The 22571-nt window shown below is 52.1% G+C and overlaps 2 protein-coding genes across 2 annotated transcripts in view; one reads left to right on the top strand and one right to left on the bottom strand.

Annotated features, from left to right (window-relative positions):
- Positions 1 to 571: 571 nt before the first annotated feature.
- TOMM34 (translocase of outer mitochondrial membrane 34) lies at positions 572 to 16348 on the bottom strand. The gene is made up of 7 exons (XM_045832988.1): positions 16082 to 16348; positions 11572 to 11671; positions 10253 to 10405; positions 7569 to 7738; positions 4705 to 4852; positions 1696 to 1822; positions 572 to 1513 (listed from the first exon to the last, which is right to left on the bottom strand). Exons 1-7 carry the CDS (start codon positions 16206 to 16208, stop codon positions 1409 to 1411), a joined length of 930 nt encoding a protein of 309 aa, XP_045688944.1. The 5' UTR covers positions 16209 to 16348; the 3' UTR covers positions 572 to 1408.
- Positions 16349 to 20590: 4242 nt separating this feature from the next.
- STK4 (serine/threonine kinase 4) overlaps positions 20591 to 22571 on the top strand; it is an 85558-nt gene continuing 83577 nt past the window's right edge. Inside the window, exon 1 of the mRNA XM_045832922.1 lies at positions 20591 to 20707. Within this exon, the coding sequence (XP_045688878.1) occupies positions 20673 to 20707 (35 nt within the window). The 5' untranslated portion in view covers positions 20591 to 20672. The remainder of the gene's footprint in view (positions 20708 to 22571) is intronic.

Below are 22571 nucleotides of genomic sequence, written 5' to 3'. Positions count from 1 at the left end.
CTCCCCTCAATGGAGCCACCAAACTGCTGATCCATTAAGAGGACGCAGCCCGGGAAAGGCAGGCAGCCCCCGGCTCTGGCTGGATGCTGAAGCACTCTGCGGCCTCGCCCGTGCCCGCCCGTACCGCGTCTTGTGAGCAAGGGGCATTTCCGGCCCCTGTCCTCCCCGCGAGGGCCTTTCCCTCCCCTCTTCCCCCAGCTACTCTCCCGTGTTGGACCTCAATTCAAGCTTACTTCCTGAGGCACCCCCTTCCCTCCAGGGGGTCAGATCTCCCCCGTTAGGTCAGGAAAGCACTGTGCGATGACTCCGTTAAAACACGTGAGTTGGTGACTGGCACTTGTTCTGGGGAATCATCTGACGTCCCGCTGTCCCATGCACTGTCAGCCCTCCGGGCGCAGGGACGGTGCCTTCATCCACTGCTCTTTCCCCAGCACGGCACGTCATGCCTGGCCCAAGCAGACTTTTCAGTGAATCTGTTCTATGAATAGATGAATGTTCAAAAAGAGGTAGCTTTTGTTACTGCAAAATTCCAGGCACTACGCTGAAAAAGCATGAATGAAAGTACACCACGTTTATGTAGAAGAAAGACGTTTAATGGAATCACTTAAACACACAGTTCAACAAAACCGGAGTCAGTCAGTTCAACGTAACCTCGGGGAACAAAGAACTACGAAACCTGGAGGGAGCCACAGTTGGGATCAAAAGGCAGGTCCCTGCCCAGAACAGAAGGACGCCGACCTCAAGGAGGCCTGTCTTCCCGCCCCGCCTTCAGAAGAGGTCACACGGCCAGGCCCCTGCAGCAGCGCAGGAGCCTCCACGCAGGAGGCAGCCCACAGCCCGTCAGAGCCACCCGAGAGTCGCGGCTCTGCGTCCCCACCAGAGCGGGTCCTGGCCAGAAGGGCCTGGAGCTCAGAGCCCAGGGCGCTATGCCAAGGACACGGCAGGATGGCAGCCCTGGAGAACCAGCTCAACAGGCTGCTTGAGGTGTGGGTGGGACAGGGTTTTCTGGTCCCGTGGGCACCCCCTACCCGCTCAGTTCGCACAGATGAACCACAGTGAGGTGAGGCTGGTGAGGTGAGTGAAAGGCAGCACTCAGCCCGGGGCATGCTTGGGGCGGGGACGGGGCCCGCGCTTTACTGAGGGCCTGTCTTCTGATCCGCTAGCTATCGGGGAAGGGGGAACGGAGAACACGGCTTCAGCACAGCGGGGGACCTTTCCAGGAAAACGACGTCTGGTTTTTGGCTACACTGACCTTCATTTGAACAAAACCTCTTAAGGGGAGGGAGGCCGTTACCTCTTCGAGGGGCAGAGGGCGGTGCTTCAGAGCGCACTCGGGGGCATGCCGGGGCCCAGGAGCAGGCACGGAGGGAGGTCGGCCAGCAGAGGTTCCTGCCGCCCCCTTGGGTGTTTAGTTTAAGCTCTGGTTGACCTCCTGCTGCAGCTTCTGGGCGGGGCCGTTCCTGGGCTCAATTTTCAGGAGGCTGTTGATGTCTGCGAAGCTGGACTTATAGTCCTAACGGGAGACAAGGGTGTGGGCATGGTGCCGTGACCGAGAGGAGACCCACTGGGGACAGCTGCCGAGATGGCAGAGGCTTTTCAAACCCCAGCTGCAGCCCACCCTGAGCTGCCCCCACCCCGGATGAGAGGCGTGTAACACGTGTCCGCAGCTGGTGCCTTCCGGTGGGGTCCGCTTACCTTGAGAGCCTTGTAGGCTTGAGCCCGCCTGTAAAAGGCTTTCACGTTCTTCCCGTCCAGCTTGAGGGCTTCGGTGCAGTCCTTCACCGCCTCCTTGTACTGCTTCAGGACGAGGTGGCACAGTGCTCTGCGGGGGGAGAGGCCAACCCAGGGGTTTCGGTCACTTCCGAGGGGCCACCCAGAGCCGTGGGGCAGTTTGAGGAGTGATCTCGGTTTCCTGAACACCTCCTCTGTGCAGCTTACTTTACACCTCCTCCAGTCCTCACAAGAACCCCAGCCCTTTTCACAGGCAAAAACGCCAGCTCGGGGTGGGGACGAGGCAGGGGGGACAGCGACGTGCTCACGGCGTGCCCACTGCTGCAGGGCAGACCCTGACCTCGCCGAGGCCAGCACTCTGCCCACCACCCCTACACTGTGCTCTTCCAAGCAATGAAATGGCCTTCTGAGACCTTCCCCTCGACAGACTAGAAAGTCACCTGCCTTAAGAACCTAACAAACATAAATACTGGACTTTAATCTGTGACATGTGTGCCAATGTGTTAGGGATGAGAGGTAAAGGTGTCTGCAACTCTGAAACACGTCACCAATGAGATGGGTCAACAGACAGCTAAATGGTGATAAAGTGAAAACATAACAGAATGTTAAGGATGAAGTTAAATGGTAGGTATGTGCATGCTCAATGAAAAATCTGTCAACTTTTATTTTGGAAATTTTCAAAATGCTGGGAAAAAAGTTTCAGAAGTAGACGCTGGCAAAAAAGCAAGTCATGCACAGCCATACAAGAGGCCACGCTGCATCTGTGGGGAGGAGAGTCTGCGTGAACCCTCCTCACCAGGGCTAGCCCTCCCCTCCCAAGACAGGCACTGAGACAGCCAGCCAGGTGTCCTGGAGCTCAGCATGGAAGTCCATCCATTCCACCTCACCGTTTTTGGGTTTGTTTTTAAAGATTTTATTCTTATACAGAGGGGGAGGGAGGGAGAAAAACAGGGAGAGAAACATCAATGTGCATTTGCCTCTTGTGCTGGCCCCTACTGGGGACTTGGCCTGCAACCCAGGCATGTGCCCTGACTGGGAATCGAACCAGTGATCCTTTGGTTCACAGGCCAGTGCTCAATCCACTGAGCCACACCAGGCAGGGCCACCTCACCATTTTGAATGGGGGCAGAGTAGTCGCCGGCTGGCTGCACCTGATTTACTTCTCAGTACAAAGCAGTCTGGGAGACAACAGGACTGAGCGAAGAGGCACTCAAGCTCGGAGTCACAAAGACCAGGCCACAGTCACAGCCCTACCATGTACGGGTTAACTGCTTACTCATCTTCCTGCACCTGTCTTCTCACAGGTGAAATGGAACCATGACCTAACCTGAAGAGCTGTTGTGAGGACTGAACGAGGCTCTGGAGGTCCATTCAGAACCTGGCGAGCTGTAGGTGCGGGGGACCTGAGTGGTGGTGTCCTCTGGGGTGTCCCGTGCACCCAGAGAACCACGGTGAGCCAGAGATGGCACACGGGTCCGCACAGACACTCACGCACGAGGTGGAGCGCCACAACAGCATCCAGCATGCGGGGGAACTTTGGCCTCAATGTTCTGTGTCAAGTTACCAGTCCTCCAAGTTAAATTTATAAAGTCAGTGTCATCACAACCAAAACCCAACAAGATACTTTTAGAAATTTGTCAAAATGATCCTAAGGTTTAGCTGGAAGAGCTAATCTAGGAAAATAGGCAGGGATACTGACTGAGCATGAGGAGAAGACCAGCCCTGTAGATATTATACAGACGAGTAATTCCCTGGCTGGTGTGGCTCAGTGGATTCAAACAGAGGGGTCACCGGTTCGATTCCCAGTCAGGGCACATGCCTAGGTTGTGGGCCGAGAAGTAACCCATCGATATTTCTCTTCCTCTCTCTCTTTCTCCCTTCCACTCTCTCTAAAATAAATAAATAAAGTATTTTTTAAAAAGTAATGAAAACAGTGTGGCACAGATACATTTTCATGAAAAACGATTTTCAAACAAATCGTCATCTCAAAACGTGGTAACTGTTGTGGAAAACGGGCTAGCGGAGGTCTCCAGAAAGCCGGGCCAACAAGGCCAGAGAGCCCGGCAACGGGGGGGGTCAGAGGACGGCGCTGCACGAACACGGGGCCAGCGGGCCGCAGCCTCTTTATCAGGCCAGCCTGGCGGACGGAGGCACCCTGGCCACTCAGCCAGTAAAGCCAGAGGTCCTACATTTAAGCTTTAAAACGGCAAGTTCTCTCTTTAACTCAGGCAGTGAACCCCAACCTGAACTGGCACGAGGCCAACCTCCTTTTATACCGTCCCACGTGGAAGTGTAACTTCCTTACGTTTCACAGCAGAAATGCTACCAGTTAGCTTCACAAGCTGCCCCAGACCCCGAATGTCACGTGACTCAGTGCACGGACCGCATCACCCCGAGAGACTCTGAAACGCAGGTCTGGCTAAGGCTCGGCCTGCAACAGACACAAGGTTTCTGAACTCAAGGGTAACAGGCGGTGCAGGTGCAGGCCCCAGTGCGGCGCCAGGGGCCTGGCCCCTTAGGCGAGACGTCACCTGTCCCCCGCTCCCGGGCTGGGCGGTAACTACCCCACACCCCACTTCTGCCCCGTGTTCTCAGCTCCAACACTTCCGGCAGGGAGGCCTCAGAGCAGCCGTGGGGTGGAAGCGGGGAAGGTGGGAAGCCTGCAAGACTTGCGCTGGGGTGCTGTCTGTGCAGCGAGACATCTGATGTGGGTGGTTAACGAGAATTCTGGGAGGGGGGCTGACAAAGCCCGGGCTTCCCTTTGGCACCCCTCAGTTTCTATCACTTTGAGAGAGAGGACGCCACTGGCAACGCCTGCCTCACGGTGAGCAAAATGGGTGTGACTGCACGTTCTGAGCGGTAACGCAGTGACGAAATGCCAGGGAAGAAGAGCCCGCCACAGGCCACGAGGAGATTATGGAACAGGATGGCCAATGTCTGGTATGCCCCGGCCAGCAGCTGGGGGGAAGGTACCTGTTGCTGTAGGTGGCAGATTCCAGGTTGCTGAATGAGAGGCTCTCACTGTACTTCTCAATAGCCTTCTTGTGGTTCCCCTTCTTTACCAGCTCGTTGCCTTCTTCCTTCAGAACTCGGGCTCTCTCCACATCCCCAGAGGAAGGCACTAGACACAGACACAGAAGCGGAAAAAGTCACGGAGTGGATGCCCAACTGAGGTCAGTGACATAGCCTCAGCGTCACCTCTTCTAGGCCCCACAGCCCTGGCCCCAGCGGTTTCCTGCGCTGTTGGAAAGCATCCTTCCCGACCCAGGATAACTTCGATCAACGGCTTCTGGGAAATTAAACACGGTTCTTCGTTCAGAAGAGGATGGGGACTCCTGGTGTAAACACATACACACAGAGTAACATGCACACGATAAAAAGCAACCCGGGTGCCAGCCCTGGCACTGCACGGGCAGCTGGAAGATCCCGTGTGGCCCACTGCTCCGCTGAGCCTCAGTTCCCTCAGCAACGGGCTGGAAATCCGAGACCACACACGGAGGAGCACAAGCCCTCTGAACTTAGAGCAGGAGAATAACTGTGTAAATAAACAAGCATCTGGTAAAGAGAGGGCCTCGCCCCCAGGCGTTCAGGAAAGGGAGATGAGCGCCATCCTCATGGCTGCTGCGGTCTGGGCCCTGCGCACCCCCCTCGCCCAGCACGCCCGCCCCAGCTTCCCAGGGGAAACGGGAGGAAGAGGAAGACGGGGAACCTGAGCCGCTAAGCCCGGCCTGCAGGCCCGAGTTAACCGTTCCAGCCCCAGCTCCCATGTCGCCTGCTTTTTTAATTTTTAAAAACTATAAAACACTAAATATTTATGACACGGGTAAGGTTTTAGGAGTAAAGCAACACCCTGGCGCTCATCCTCACCTGGGGGAACAGGACATTTCCAGGACCTCGGCAGCCCTGTGGGCCGTTCCCCAGATCAGTCCACCCCTGCGGGGGGCTGTTATCCTCGGTCCTGGGCACCCTCCCCCCTTTTTGTTTTTGGTGGTTTATTACACAGTAGTATCCATAAGCCATTTGTTTTTCACTTTACGGAAAGGGACAAATATTTCTATGTATTCCTCCATGACCTTGTTTTCGTTCTCCCCTCAAAGCTCCATTCCTGAGCTGGACCTGTGCTGATGCATTCGGTGGTTCGTCCAGTCTCACTGCCGCAAAGCAGTCGCTATGGAGACACGTCACTTCCGGTTTTGATTCTTGCTATTATAAACATTTTGCTGTGAACATTCCTGTACGTATCCCCTTATGCACATGTGCATGAGTTTCCCTAAAAGCAGAGCCAGCAGGATGCTATGTACACGCAGCTTTGCCCCTCCCCGCCCCAGAACGCGCACCATACTTGCCGTCACGCCTGCTCCCGCTGTCTGTCAGCAACACCCCGACACGCGCTGGCTCTCCACTGTCCCTGCCAGGGACTCCCGTCCCTCCTCCCTTTCCCACCTGAAGAGCTCACCCTGTAAGGCCCAGCTCAACCTACCATCTCCACTGTCACCTCCTCTGTGAGCCTTTCCTGACTCCCCCGCACACGTCAGTTCTGATTTTGGACTCCCCAAACACTTTACGGAAGCACTTGCTCTTACTCCGGCATCTTAAAACACTGCCTACGTGTCTCAGTCTCTCACGAGACCGAGGGCTTCCAGGGGCAAAGACCGCCCATCCATCCTGTCTCGGTGTTGCAGTGCTCAGCACAGGGCCTGCCGGGGCACCCAGGGCTCAGTGACTGCAACAGTGAAGTCAGTGGCAGGGGCACTGAAGCCATATAGTTCATCAGCACCCCCGTCTTCATTCTAGGGGAGAGTGGGGAACAGTTACCAGGCTCCCGCAAACCAGAGTGAGCACTACCTATGGCCAGGTAGGTTTCCTCCTGGGAAGGGTAGTAACTCCTGCCGGCCACGCCAGGCTCCAGCCCTGACCCTTCTGCACTGTCCGGCCTCAATGCCTAGCTTCCGAGCTGGGCGGCTCCCCTGGAGCAGTATCGGAAGGTCAGTGTGCCCCCACCCAAGGGGGCACAGGCGACCCAGGCAGATCACCTCCTGTGCAGGGCTACCCGCCTTTGACCTCCCTTCCCTTACTCTTCCTGCCCGGGGACTCGCACAGGGCTCATTTCCTGGGGAAGCACCACCACCGCCCGGCCGTGGAGGTCAGGGCTGAGCTAACCACAAAATCGCAGGCCTTGGCCTCAGGGACTAGTTCGGGGGATGGCCTGTGACCAAACAGGCCAGAATCAGTGAGAAAATAAGTGAGTTGGGGATTTGTGGAGAGGAGCTCTCAGAAAAAAAGTTTTCCCCTTCCCCTAGGTGATGAGGCATACGGATGGGTATACGGATGGGGGCCCGGAACCCCAATAGCTCTTTCACACTAAGAGGGGAGCCTGCGCAAAGACAGCCCTGAGCACCCCAGAGAAGGGAGCTGAGCGCGTACGGGGAAATGGGTCAGAGCCTGATGCTGCAAGGAGCTGGTGGGCAAACCCTGCCCAACCCTGAACTCTCGACTTCCCAATCGCATGAGCCGATAGCATCTCTTTCATTATTTTCACCATGGTGAGTCTTCTGACCTTGTAACCAAGGAGTCCAGTGTTATATATCCCAAGGGCTGCTGGAAAAGACGGGAACTAACACCGTACGGTTCTGTGCCAGGCTGGGAGTTCGACGCGCCTGAATGCCTGCAGTGGCGGGCGGAGGGTTTCCTCACAACCCTCGTTGTGGAGCTGAGACAGTCCCTGAGAGGTGGAGACTCTTTTTGTGTTAATCTTATCTTGATAACTCGGCTTAAACGAGGCTGATTTTGACAAGATTTGGCTACGGGGAAACTGTAAGCGGGAAGACACAGCTTACCTCTGCCCTTGGCAGCTGAGATCTGTTTGGATTTGCTTTTAGCCGTCTCTTTGTGATGCTCCGAAGACAAGGGATTCCACTTCTTCTGGATGGAAGCAGGCACCAAGGGCACGGAAGGCACCTTCAGGCGCCAGTCAGGCCCCATCGAGTCCATGAGAGCTTTGGTCATTCTGGAAACAAAGGCAGGATTACAGGGAGGTCTCTGGTGGGGTCAAGATGACGTGTCTCCTCTCATAACCCCGAGGGGAGTGTGTAAGAGACGGCTGATCATCTTCCCCCAGTTTGAACCATCTCTTTCAATCCGCCTGACACGCAGCAGGAAAAGAGCGGGAGTCTGCCACCCACGAAAGTCTTCTCCGTTCAGCCCCGGGACGCTCCCCCTGGCCTGGCCCTCACTGGTCACGCTGCGTCAGCTTCAGAGCGGAGAGCTACTGCTTGTTGCGAGTACTCCCACCCACCTTCACCCCAAAGGACCACGCAGTCCCTAGAAGAGGACTGTGTGTCTCATCTTTTCTTTTCTTTTTTTTTATTGGTTTTTAGAAAGTAAGGAAAGGAGAAAGAAAAACACTGATTTGTTGTTTCATTTATTTATACATTAGTGGTTGATTCTTGCATGAGCCCTGACTGGGACTGAACCTACAACCTTGGTGTACAGGGATGATGCTCTTACTCAACTGCCTTGCCTGCTGGGGCCTGTGTGATACTTCTCAACGGATCTATTAGGAAGCCACGCAAGCACCTGGCATGTGATTAATGCTCAGAAATATATATATTTTAAATTTTATTTTAATAGTTGTTCAAGTACAGTTTTCTGTCCTTTATTCCCATCCCAGCTCACCCACCCTCAGAAATTTCTTTCTAAAAGCAAATCTCTCACGTCATTCTCACATTTTAAAACCCTTCAGTGGTTCCACTTCCCTAGGGCACGAGACTCGGCCCCTTCCCACCCGCCCCTCTTTATCAGGTGCCGCTTTCCCTCTTGCTCCTTCTGTGCAAGTCTCTGCACACTGCTGTCCTCCCCCTGGGAAAATCTCCCCCTCTTCCCAGTCCCCCTCCCCACCTTCTCAGCCCAGTGAACGTGCTGAAAACCATGTCCGACTGTCAACTGAACTCTACTGCCTAGCTCATCACCGCCTGGCGCCCACCAAGATCCAATACGCATGTGTGGAAGGAATGAGTCAGCAAAGCCAAGCGTACACTTTTCCTGCTTTTGCAGCCACGTTCCTACGACACTAGAATGCAAATGACACGACGACAAAATCTCGGTCTCTGACTAAACCCCCAGAGCTGTTTTTCTCATTGGCCCGGCCATTTCAAACCCCCACTCCCCCCACTCTACCCCCACCCTTCCTCCCCCCAAATACAGATGCACCTGCACGGGCACCCGACCCTTCCTATTTCTCACCACAAAAGAAGAGCTGGCAACGCCAACCCCCCACCTAGGCTCTGGACCCCATCTCCTCCTGCCTCTCTCAAGGACCACCCTCAGCCAGCTCTCCCCCTCCCACCCCGCCCCCACCGTATCCTCATTTCTCTCTGCTGGCTCCAACGGTGGCATCTGACCCTTCCCCCACTCGATTAAACCCTCCTGGAAGCCTGCGCCCCTGCAGCCACACTCCTCTGCCTCCTCGCAGCCCGCCCGGCCAGCCTTCTGGATCCCACTGCCACCTGGCCTCTGACCCTGCTAAACCCCCTGTCAGCATGACCAGTGACGTCATTCCAGAACCCTTTGTCTGCTTAAGCTCACTGCAACACGTGACCTGAGGGACAGCTCCATCCTTCTGGAAACACTCCTCCCCTCGTAAGACTAAACGCTTCAAGTTTCCTCCAGCCGCTCTGGCTGCTGTTCCTCCATAGGTCCCTGAGGTGCTGGAATTTCTTGGAGCCCCTCCTCCTTCCGCTACACACAGGTGCATGCTCTTTCCCCCCACAGCACCTCGATCGCCTGTGCTGACAACCCCCAAATCTGTACAACTGGCCTATACTTCTCTCCTTTGCTCCAAGCCGCGCACACACACAGGGCCCTTGTGAAGGGGGTGTGGTCCGATACACCGAGCCACACCCACAAACCACACCCCTGCAGCCCCAGGTCCGAGGTGTGCTGTGCCTCGGTCTGTCTTTCCCCACTCTAGTTAGCTCTTTGAGGCCAGTGGGGTCTGTGTCTCTCTTCTGCTTGTGCATTCCCACTGAACCTGGCACAGCACCCCAAACAGGGCTCAACAAATCCCTACTGTGTGAATGAATTTGAGCACCTAGGCGAAAACAAACAAAACAACTCAGTAATCCTGATCCCTTAAATGCCTACCAAATACGACAGCAAATTCTCCTTCCACGCTTTCCCCACAAGGTTATTAGGGTTTTTAAAAAAAGATTTTATTTATTTATTTTGAGAGAGGGGAAGGGAAGGAGAGAAATATCAATGTGTGGTTGCCTCTCGCGCGCGCGCCCTAGTGACAACCTGGCCTGCAACCCAGACATGCCCCCTGACTCGCAATGGAACCCTGGACCCTTTAGTTCACAGGTGGGCACTCGATCCACTGAGCTACACCAGCCAGGGCAAGGTCATTAGAAATTTCTAAGCTGATCCCAAAGGGATCCTGCCAGAAGGTATCAAAGTGACAATTCCAAGCCAATGACGAGGGCAAGGAGTGCCAGAGGGAAGGACCGCAGCGGCTCAGGCTCACCTGTTGACGCCTTCCAAGGCCGACAGCACGCTGCCGTCGACCTGCAGCACAGTCTTGTAGTCCACGTAGGCCAGGGCGTACTTCTCCAGAGCCTCGTAGGCCGACGCTCGCCGCAGCAAGGGCTTTATGCTGAAGGGCATTAAGGACAGGGCTCTAGGGGAGGAAGCAGAACTGTCATCTGGCTGCCAAGTCACCAGGGCTCTCCCCCAGCCCCATGCCCGCAGCTCCGTCCAGGCAGGCTCGCCTACAGCATTCCATGGCAGGGGGGTACTCGGGGGGTGCGGGGCATTTCTGGCACAGAGACACTACTAAAAATGTCACAACTTAGAACAGGGACTTCTCAACTCAGACTGAAGTGGAGAAGGGAAAGAGGGCAGAGAGCCACTAACACTGTAAAATCTGTGTGCGTGCGCGACACTTTGCATACTTGCAGTCCCCCCAAATCAAGAGCAAGTGCCTTGTAGCTTTTATGCTTCTGCTGCTTCCAGAGTTGGGGCCCAGTGGGAGGACCATCGAGGCTGTGGACGCAGATGGAGCGGTGTCTGAATTCCGCCTGTACCACTGACCAAGTGGTCCCACTGTACCCCCTTGGTCCTCTGCAGCCCGGTTCCAGCCTGGGAAGGACGGTCAACTTAGCCCACAGCGTGGCCACGAACAGTCTAAGGACACCTAGCACTGGGCCTGGTACTGGTCGACTTAGCTCAGACCGCACGAGCGTGCTCACCTCTCTGCCACCTAGCGCTAGGGCGTGACTCCAAGGCAACGGATACCAGGTCTAAGAGCACCTTAGGTATGCACGGTAATTTAGCAACGATGAAAGAAGGCAGTATCAGACTTGCTTGAAGAAGAAAGAAGTATGGAAAACTGTCTAATGCCCTCTGCACCTGGGCACTGATGTGCACCGTCTCCTCCCATCTCCTTGCTTCTTTCCCAGCTGTTAATCTCTCTCTTGCTCTCTCTCCCCTTCCTCTCTCACCTGCATCCAGCCCAGAAAAAGCCTGGGCCAGCCACTCCCTGGCCTGTAACCCTACCTCACCCCCACGTCCGTACTCTCACAGACTGCAAGGCCACCAGAAGTGCCCTCCCTCCTCCTTTTATAGCAGTAGAGCTAAGACTCCAAAGACACAAGACATGGACTCCAAAGACCAAGTACAAAGTACAGCCTCCTATTCTCAGTGACCTGGTGACACTCAGTGACACTTCCCAGTATCCATCACAGACGTAACTGGTGGGATCACTCCAAAGAGGGAGTAGGCCAGGTGGACCCAGCTTCCTCGCCCGAGCCCCTCGGGCGCCCCCGAGGTCCCCTCGACCCTTACGCAGTGCAGTCTTTGATGCAGTCCCTGCAGTTCCCATCCTTCAGGTGGCATGCCGCTCGGTTGGAGTAGAGAACACTCTCTTCCTTAGGGTCCGATGCACCTGCCCAGGTGGAAGCAGAGGGTGTGAGGCCGGCAGGGGGGGAAGTGGATGCCTGGGGCTGTGAAGTGCACCGAGCTCTCTGGGCTTTGGTAAAAGGGAGCAGAAGTGACCGTGACTTGATCGGCTTGCCGGTCTGGTAGGCTGGCATTTGCCGTGAGCACACGGGAGCGAGAACACCAAGCGTCTTACTCACTCACGCCGGCACTAAACTCGGTACCAGGCAAAAGAGAAACATGAAACAGGTGGCTTCAGCCCCAAAGAAGCCCATGCTGTAACTACTGGGGAGGAGGAACGGGGGTGTTAATTCTATTACAAAAAGCATGTAAATCAAACAAACAAACAAAAAAAGGAAAAGATAAAAAAGACTAATTCTACCAGTCCAATCAGACAGGACTTTGCCAGGAAAAGGTGCCCTGGGCCTGGCAGGACTACAGAGGACTTACGGGGGAGGACTCAAGCTCCCCCACGGGGAGGATCATTCAGGCATTTCTCTAAAAGCAGTCCTCGCCCTCGGGGAGCTCAATAGAGCTCACGTCCTCTATTGTGGCCACGATGATTTTCATTTTTTGTTTCTTTCTCTCTTTTTAAAATTTTCATAGAGGACACTTTTTCATTGCTTTTAGAGAGGGAGGAAAAGAAACATGGATGCGAGAGATATGCATCGATCAGCTGCCTCCTACACGTCCTGAACCAAGAATCGAACGTGCAACCCTTCGGTTATGGGATGACACTCGGACCCAATGAGCCACGCCAGCCAGGGCAATGCTTTTCATTTCTAAAAATAATGTTTCAACTACTGCACACCCATGAACATGGGCCATAGTTTTGAAAAAAGAAAAGGAAAGTACTATGTGTTGACCCAGTAATTCCATTCCTAGACATATACCCCGAATAACGGAAAACCAGTTCTCTTGGGAAAACTGTGAAACATACAGAAGACGGTACAGCAGATACTCAGCATCCGTCCGTCACTAGACTCGGCATACATTACATTTGCTTCCAGCCTTTTTCTTTTTTTTTTTAAGATTTTATTTATTTATTTTTAGAGAGGGAAGGGAGGGAGATAGAGAAAGAGAGAGAGAAACATCAATGTGCAGTTGTTGGGGGTCATGGCCTGCAACCCAGGCATGTGCCCTGACTGGGAATCGAACCTGTGACACTTTGGTTCGCAGCCCGAGCTCAATCCACTGAGCTACGCCAGCCAGGGCTAGCCTTTCATTTTCCATATGGCTGAAGCTCCACTCATCCCCACCCCTCCCCCTCTGCTCAGTCCCCAGAGCCCCGCGTCAGCACAACCCTGAAGCCAGCACAATCCTGAAGTGGGTGTGGAACCTTCTCACCCCTGCTCGTCTATCTTTATCATGTATGTCACCACAGGGGAGATACCATGTTATATCTTCTAAAGCTTTTCCGACAGTGGCACCCTATTGTCTACCCTTCTGCAACTTGCTCTTTCTACTAAACATCATGCTACCACAGGGATGCGTATCTTTCACTCAATACCAACAATAACAATACAATGTAACTTTTTCTTCTTATTTTGTCCGACCCTGAACGACACAGTGCTGTACAGAGTCAAGTAAAATTTATCCTTGCCCTTAAGGAACAAGTACAAGCCAGAAAACTTGTAATCTATCGCGGGTCCCCAGAGCACAGGGGCTGGGGAGCAGCAGTGCCGCGGTGGCAAGGACATGGGAACCTACAAACCAGCCTGTGTCGCTACGCCAGTTGCCGACCCCTCTGCCCCTGTGCGCTCACGAGCCACAGAGACACCCCTGCACAGACTGGCTACGAGGGCTCATGCGTCAGGCTGCTCCCTGCTCTCCTTTCAAGGGAGAGCTGATCAGAGAAATCAAGGGCTGTGCCCACATATTCTTTAGAAAAGGACGAGAACCAAACTCCGGTCCTCTCCTAGATCTTCTTGAAACCAGGCCAGCTCTTCTAGGGACCTGGGGTAAGTTCATAAAAAGCACACACTTTTCCATGCAGGCTGGGGCAGGATGAAAGAAAAAAAACAGAAGTATCAGTATCTTAGATTCTTCAGCAACTTCAAGCGAGGCTGAGGGGAACAGGGGGACCTAAAAAGGAGTGTTCTAGAAAAAAAGAAGGGGGCAAGATGGCTGAAACTACAAAACTTCAACAACAACAACAAAAAGACTGCAATTTGGAGAAGATTTGGGGAGAAGTCTAGCAAAATGATTAAAAACTTGGACTTGGGAGTCAGACCCATATTCGAATCCAGCCTATGACATGCCTTCGTTGTATAACCCTGGGACAGGCGACTTAGTCACGGGTTAGTATGAAGCCACAAAGGGGTGATGTTTGTAACATCCAGCACACGGTAAAGCACTCTACAAACACTAGTCAAAAAAATGAGAAAGAGAAGGCAGGCAAAGGGGAATCGGTACGCTGCAAAAAAGGGTCCCAATGAGAGCTCCTTGGCAAGAGACCTTGGAAGAGGGTTTGGGCAAAGGGCTGTGGTTGGGCAAAATAAACCAGAGCCTGGGAGAACTAATAAGAATGTGCTTCCCCTGTTTAGAACTCTCCAGTAGCTTCCCATCAGGGAATAGAACCCAAACCCCTTGCCATGGCCTATCATGTAAAATGTCCACACAATAAGGTTCTGCCTGTCTAACTGACCTCATCTTTCTTCTCCCTCCCCTGGCTCAGGATGCTCTGGCTCCTGGAACGTAGCAAGCTTATTCCATCTGAGTGCCTTTGTACAGGCACATCTCAGAGTGATCGTGGGTTCGGTCCCACAGCTCTGCAATAAAGCAAGTAGTAATCTTTTTGCTGGGGGAGGGTCTTGTCTTCCATTTGTACAAAACACAACATCCGTGAAGCGCAACAAAGAGAAGCACGACAAAACGACGTTTGCCTCTACTTACAATTCCTTCCACCTGAAATGCTCGGCACCCAAAACTGTGTGCACCTGGCTTCTTCTCATCATTCAGCCATCACCTCAAATGTCACCTCTGCAAAGAAACGGTCCTTGACCTCCCCATTCTAATGGAGCTCCCTAGTGAACTCGCCATCACGTCATCCTTTGTGCCTTCTATGTGCCCCCAATCATTATCGTACAGATCTCGTTTACCAGCTTAAAATCCATCCCCTCCTTCCAAAACAACAATGTATGATTGTTGAGAGAGGGGACCTTCTACGCCTGGTTAGATACTCAGTACATAGATACTCAACAAATGTTAATTTCAATAAATGGCCAAGGAGAAAGGAAGGCTGAGCTATATATATCCTCAGGGATCAGAACGAGGCCTGAATAACAGGATGCTGGCTGACAGAAAGCAGGCAGCTCACACCCATCAGGATGGCCACTATCAAAGGAACAGAACACAACGGCGTACGTGCTGGTGAGGATGCTAAGTAGTGGAACTACTGTGCATTGTGGGTGGGAATGTAAAATGGCGCAGCAACTACGAAAACAGCATGGGGGGTCCCCCCAAGTTAAAAACTGAACCACCCTATGATCCAGCAATCCCACTTCTGGATATTTATCCAGACATTCAAAGCAGGATCTCGGAGACACCTGCACACCCATACCATCACAGCATTAGCTAGGAGGGAGACACAAATGCCTCTCAACGGATAAATGGATGAAAAACAATGGTATATCCATGCGATAAAATATACTGGTGCCTTAAAAAGAAGGAAATCCTGTCACATGCTACAACATGGATTAAAACATCCTCGAGGACATCATGCTAAGGGAAATAAGACAATCACAAAAGACAACAGCTGTATGATCTCACTCATTTCAAGTATCTAACGTAATCAAAAGCCTACGTACACAAGGTAGGAAGGTGGATACCAAGGGCTGAAGGGAGGGGAGAATTAGTGTTGAATGCATATTGAGTTTCAGCGTTGCAGGAAGAGAAAGTTCCAGAAATCCGTTGCACAATGTGAACAGCATATATTTGCCACTACACTTAAAAATGGTTAAGATGGTAAATTTAACGTTTTTTTACCACAACTAAAAAGAGATAAAACATCTATTAACATGGAAATGTTTCTGACATGTCATTAAGAGAAAAAGAACCAGTAATAAAAACATATTGCTTTTTTTTTTTTAAGGCGGGAAGAATGGAGCATGGAAGTTTCTCGTAGGATGCCCACCGCAGGGAATGGGCCGGAAGGGTGGTGGGAGCGCCCAAGCCAGGAGGCGGGGGTGGGGGTGTTGGGGGTGGGGGTGTTGAGGGTGGGGGGAGAGCTGGGGGGGGGGCGGGGGGCGGGGGGGGGGCGGTTGTAGGGGGACACAGTCGGCTCGCAGGGCAAGAAGGCCCCCCCAAAACAGGGACAGACAGAGCGAGGTCTGGGTAGTCGGGGTGGGGGGAGACGGGGGGAGAGAAGCAGCCCTGGCCGAGAAAAAAGGAGAGGGGGACGGGGGCAGGGTCGTACCTCGCTCCAGCATCAGCCTCAGCGCGAGGCTGTAGTACGTGGCGGCCTCGCAGAATTGGCCGTTGCGAAAGCTCACGTTGCCGGCGGTGCGGAGCTCCTCCACAGAGTTTGGGAGTTTGGGGGCCATCCTGGGGGTCCGGCCAGCAAATGGCGGCCGCCTCCGTTCGCGCCGAGTCTTACGGATCAGAGCCCGGGGATAAAGCCCAAGCGGAGAGGACTCGGCCCGACTGCTACGCTGGCCGGGGCGGGGGAGAGACGCAGAGGGCCGGGGGTGGGGCCTGCGTGCCTCGGGGGTCCGTCGTGCCTGGTCCTTGGCGCACGGCGCATGCCCGCTTTGGAGCTGACGTCGCCAAACGCGGTGTCTGGAGCTACGCAGACCTCCTTGAGTTGCTAAAACGTTATGGATGAAACAGGGAAAGAGGCCGGATCCCAGTTCACCTCGCGCTTACATTTAGTGGGAGCTGGCAGGCAAAGACCCCTGAGCACATAAAAAGGATAATCTCATGTTATTAGTGCCGTAAGAAAAGCAAAACACTAATGCTCTAGAAAGGGACCACGTGTAAACTGTTTTACATAAGGGGGTTGGGGAAGGCATCTCTAAGGGACTAATAATTGAGCTGAGACCTGAGAAGATGTAGGCAGAAGTATAGCAAGAGCAAAGGCACTGCCCTGAGGGGTGTGGCTCCGTTGGTTAGACGTGGTTCTGCAAAGCAAGAGGTTGCTGGTCCGATGCCCAATCAGGGCATGCGCCTGCGTTGCAGGTTTGGTCCCCAGTTAGGACACATAGGAGGGGCAATCAATGGATGTTTCTCTCTCACATTGAGTTTCTCTCCCCCTCTTTCTCCCTCCCTTCCCCTCTCTAAAAATAAATGAAATCTTTGAAAAATAAATACAAAGACCCTGAGGCTGTAAACCAGCACCTTGTGCTTTATAGATATTATGTATACATGATAGCTGAATGTACTGACAAGTTGATAAAGATCTTTCGCTGAGGGAAATCAACTTATCTTCAGCCTCATCTGACTTTAATGTTCCACTTAATACCCCATTTTTAAAAACTGCCTTTTGCTATTTGCATACATTATGCTTTTTCTCTTGCTTCCTAACCTTTGCCTCTTCTCCCCTCTCCTGGAATTTTTTCCCAAATACTTTTCTCTTGCCTTATCCTGACTCAACCTATAATCAAGTCAAATGTCTTCTCCCATGAGAGCTCCTCCAAGGAATGAATACTCCTGCCTCTGCTCCTATTGCTCCTGTGGTTTATCCCTAATTCAGCATTGATTACCGTGTGATTGTCAGTTTTTAGTTTTTCTCAAAGACTTTGAGGACTTTAAAGGAAGGAAGTGGGTCCGTATCTATGCCTGCCCAAGACTTAATGGACCTGGCACCCAATAGGCACTTAAGAAATTTGCTGACAAAGACCTGGTCTCTGCCTTCAGGAATCTAGTTAAAATTATTTGTTTAAACTCTTAACCCACCAGACTATAAACTTTCTGAGGGTTGGGTGACCATTCCATCTGAAGCCCATCAGCCCAGCTCAGGTCCCATAGAAAAGGAAAGAATGAACATTTAATATGGCAGGAGAACCAGATAAGACTCGCGGCCAATGTAGCACCAATATGGGGCATGGTAAAGGGGGGAACTTTGTTCACTGTGAAGTGCTCAATTGTGAAACAATTCAGTGGTTAAGCGGGCTGGGCTTGCCAGACATGAAAATGCTGCCTCCAGTGGAAACCAAAAAGTGAGCCCCGAGTAGACACAGGGGAAACTGGACTTACATTAAGAAGAGTGCCCACCCCCTGCTACCGATTGGCCCATTTCTATGCAAATAAGGACTCCAAATCCTCACAGTATGATTGGTCTAAATAGCACTATCTTAATTGGTCAAAATGGAGCCACTTTGATTGGTTGATAGGGATGCAAATGAGGATAGAGATGTGCGATTCCAATGGCCATGGAAAAATCTCAGTCCTATTGGTACAATTTAATCCCAGGAACTCTTCTTTTAAAAAGGTCAGCTCATCCGCCAGGAACACGGTGCAATATGAAGGCAGTTCAGTGTGGCTTTTCTGTGAAGCACGGCATAAATGAGACACCCATGTTTAGCACCAGCTGCTAGGCTCTGTTTATAAATTTGAGCCCAGTCAGTCACCAGGAGCCCCTCTTAGCAGGTACATTCATTTCTGGGGGTTGACAGGTACCAACAATAATCTTATTCTTTCGCCAGTGATTGGTCAAGGGGTTAGAATGTAATCTGATCTGACCAAAAAGATAAATAAGATGTCTGCTGGGTGTTCATAGGAAAGTTTTTCTTCCCTGTGACGAGGTACAGGACTTCAAAATAGCTTCTTTTGCTCTTTCTCTGCTTTGGGTAGTGTGGGGTTAAGGGCATGATACATGGAGGTGTGGTACATTTTGTAAACAATAAATACACAAACGTGAGAAGCCAACATGTTGAGTAGGAGAGAGGAGGATGAAGTTGACATTGTTAAGCCACTGAGTCAACCTCAAATTAAGAAACAAGTGCCATGGTGCCTTAGGTCACCATTTAGATGTTTGGTGTGTGTTGGTTTTTTTTTTTTCCCCAGTTGCTTGCAACTGAATACATTCTAAGTAGTATACCATCCAAGTGCACTTGTGGCAAATTGTAGTTTCCAAAAATGGCTGAAAAAATATTCCCACTCCCCCATCAAGAGATAGGATGTGCCTGCTTTCTTTGAACCTGCGTGGGCCTTCGGGGCCTCCTTCACCAGTGGAAAAGGTGTTATGCACCTTCCAAAGCTAATGTCTATCTTCTGGGAAAATCCTGGGAAGGAGACAAAGAAAGGATGCTTGACACTGTGTATTGATAAACTGACACTTACTTTAAAATGTTTACAGAGTACCTACTCACGTACAGGGATGAACATGTGGGCACAATAGGTCAGATCCTTCCAGAAGGAAAATATTCAGTGGGAAGTGGGGCCTGAACATACCGTGAAAAGTAAGATCATATAGGAAAAGTGCTTGGGGGTTTCAGAGGACAGAATATTGACTTCTTGCAGGAGGGACCTGTGACGGCTTCCTGAACTGTCGAAACTCTCCTCGATCTTTAACTTCCTCAGGGTTCCCAGTGCCATCTGTACAGATTCCTAATAGAGCAAAGTGGCAAATAAAACATGGGTTTTTGTGGAATTAGGAGAGTCTTGGGTTAAAAACTTTGCTCTCACTAGCTGTGCATGTATGAGTCTTAGCTTCCTTACCTGTAAACCAGAGATAGTAATTCTTATTTCATAGTGTTTTAATAAAGATTCAGTGACAATATAGGATTAACTGGTACACAGTAGATCCTCAGTAAATATTTTCTTCTTGTGTCAGGATAATGGCTCCACGATCCCATTTTTAGAATATGGGGTACCATACACCAAGGTGGCCTTCAGAGGTAGTTGCTTAGATGTTAAATTTCGTAGATGGCATCACTTTGGGAAAAGCAGGACAATTACAAACAGTGAAAGTTGCTCTGGGCGCCTTCTTCTGTAACTGTCTCCATGGTAAATTGGTGGCATATGCCTTTTTCCTAACACTCGCTGATGGCGTTGGCACCTGAGGATTTACCAGCGGCAGTAGCTGAAACCAGAGCCCAGAGAGGAAAGGAAGCTCTGACTCTCGTGCCCAGTTGGAGGGGACACATCAGTGGTTGCCCCGTTTGGTGGCACAGGGTCTAAAGTCAGACTAACTTGACTTTAAATTCCTAAACCTATATTATGAGTTTGCGATCTTCACCTTTGTGGCCTTATGAGAGTAATAATCGGACTTACGTTATGGAGTTGATCGGAGCTTTAGATGAATTCGTATTAGTAAAGCACTGAGGGCATAGTAAGGCTGTGTGTCAAATAATACATAAGACTGGGAATAAAATTACAGGCTTGATATACTGATTAAATGAAATAATATATGAAAGCAAGTACATGGCAAGAGCTCAATAAATATTAGCTATTTTTATGTCTGCAAAGGGACTCAAAGGTGAGGCAGTTAAGCAAGAGGGTGGGGCAATTTGCAGGCCGATGCTCTGTGACATCCAAGGACAGAGTATGCTGGGTCCAGCTTCCATCTGGAAGAATTCCGCCGGGTAAGAAAGCTAGAAAACCACCAGTACCTCCAGGAGTCCCTGGAGCCGCGCTCCCCAGGAATCGCTTACAACTTGGCTTGTTAAGAATCCACAGCTCTTATCAAGTCAGCGCTTCGCACGAAGCCTCAGTATCTCCGTCTGAGAAATGAGGGCCTGGGACCGAGGCAGAGACGTGTTCCGGGCCGGGGGGCCGACCGTCTTCGGCGAACAGCGTCGCCACGAGACAACGCCCGAAGACATCTCCATCCTGGCTGAAAACTCCCTCGGTAGGGCCTGCCTGCCACCACAGTTCCGGGTCCACCCCCACCCTCGGCGCACCACGTGATCCGGGCCGCGTCCTTCGGCCTCGCCCAGCTCCCCGCGCATGCTCCGCTTCCGGCTTGGGCGGAAAGCGGAAGTGTGGGAGGGTCTGCGGGGCGGGCTCGGGGAGGTCCCAGGGGAGGATGGAGCAGTGAGCGGGTCTAGGCGGCTGCCGGCAGCGCCATGGAGACGGTGCAGCTGAGGAATCCGCCGCGCCGGTGAGGGGCCACTGGCTAAGAGGAAGGGGATGCGGGAAGGAAAGGCGGGAGCTGGCGGAGGAGAGACATGCGTGTGCAAGCCCGCAGAGAGAAGGCACCTGCGGGGCGTGGCGACCCGGCTCATAGGGCACCTGCTGAATGGGGACCTCTGGCGGGTGGGGGTCCGATAGAGAGGTGCACGCGAGGAGGGGCGGTAAACGTGGGGTTTGTTGGGGAGAGTACTTGCTGTGGGATCATTCCAGGGCACAGGAGGGCACCGCCAAAGGGAGTAGCAGCCGAGGAACGCGGGGACAAGTTAGGGAGAGCACCTGCTAAGGGTGCGGTGGATACTGGGGGAGGGCGATCCTAGAAGGGACTCGCTGAGATCGGGGGAATACTGAAGCAAGATGAGATCCTATGAGAGGTCTAAAGGATGGATCTGAACAAGCAGAGAGGAAGGCTGGGTGGACTTTGTAAGGGAGGGAGTTCCATCTGAGGGGTGCAGTGGCGGGGAGGATCTGATGAGGGCGAAAGCGCTGCTCCTGAGGCTGAAGGTGTACCAAGAAAGGGTAAAGGTCTAGCCAGGGAGGGCTTCGTCGAGCAGAGCGTTTAGGAAGATGATCCTAATCCTAGAATGGTGATGGCATCTTTCATTCCTGGTATCCACTGTCTTATTTTCCTTACATCCTCCACAGCCCTTAAAAACTCAATGCTGGGAGGTAGATAAGGAAATAAGAGAATGCTTTCAAGGTGGCAAATTGAGGCCTGGGAGAGTTGAAACACAGTCCTGTGAGTTTCCTTCTTTGCTCTGGGTCTGGGTCATTGCCTTTTTCAGGCCTCTATTGTTTTGTGAGTATCAGCCCCAGATCTGAGGCTACCTGGAATTGTTTTAAGCCAAGCGGAGCCTAGAAAGTCTGAACTCCTGCGTTGGTTGCGGTTGTATCATTGCTTTGCTCTGTGGACACCAGGGTCTTATGTCACTCGGCCACATCTGGAGAAAAGTAGACAGTAGAGATTGAGGGAGTCATGCTTCTCTGAGGTGCAGAGTAGTTAACTTCTGTTTCGCAGAGACCTCTGACTTCCTGCAGCAGAAAGAGCACTGAAGTAGGAAGTGTTCAGTGTGTGGGAGTGCAGGGCAATAAAGAGGTGAAGGGAAGGGATTGGCGGCCTGGGCTGCGCACTTGGGGTTTGTTTGAAGTGCACAAGCTCTGCAGAAGGCAAATAGCTGGTTGGGACGGACATCCTACTGGGGTGTGCTGAGACTGAAATAATCATGATTATCACCCTCATACAGCACTTACCGAATGCCAGACACTGTGCTCAGTGCTTTCCAAATCTCCTGTTGAACCAAATGAAATTGCTGATATTTGACCATTTTTGACCTATAAAAATGGTAATGTCATATGATTCGACTTCTTTTAAAAAAAGATTTTATTCATTTATTTTTAGAGAGAGAGAAAGAGAGGGAGAGAAACATCGATGTGTGGTTGCTTCTTGCCTTCCCCCAACCGGTGACCCGGCCCACAACGCAGGCATGTGCCCTGATTGGGAATCGAACCAACGACCCTTTGGTTCACAGGCCGGCACTCAGTCCACTGAGCCACACCAGCTAGGGCTGATTCAACTTCTTATTGACTCATTTGGTCCCCACAACAATCCTATGAGGTGGTTATTTCTGTGTCTGTATTTTACAGATGATAAAACTGAGGCACGGAGAAGTTAGTGATTTGCTGGGGGCCCCATGGTTATTAAGTGGCAGAGCTGGGATTTTAATCCAGGCAGCGTGGTCCAAAGTCCCTGCTCTTAACAGCTTCACTCTGATGCCTCTCTGGAAGTACCTTGTTTCCCAGGGCTTTTCGTATGTCAACAAGATGTGCTAAAGCTC

Source organism: Phyllostomus hastatus, unplaced genomic scaffold (genome assembly GCF_019186645.2).
Source record: "Phyllostomus hastatus isolate PE091 unplaced genomic scaffold, TTU_PhHast_1.1 phas_contig_17, whole genome shotgun sequence".
Taxonomy (NCBI): Eukaryota; Metazoa; Chordata; class Mammalia; order Chiroptera; family Phyllostomidae; genus Phyllostomus; species Phyllostomus hastatus.
This window is presented reverse-complemented; position numbering and strand designations above follow the sequence as displayed.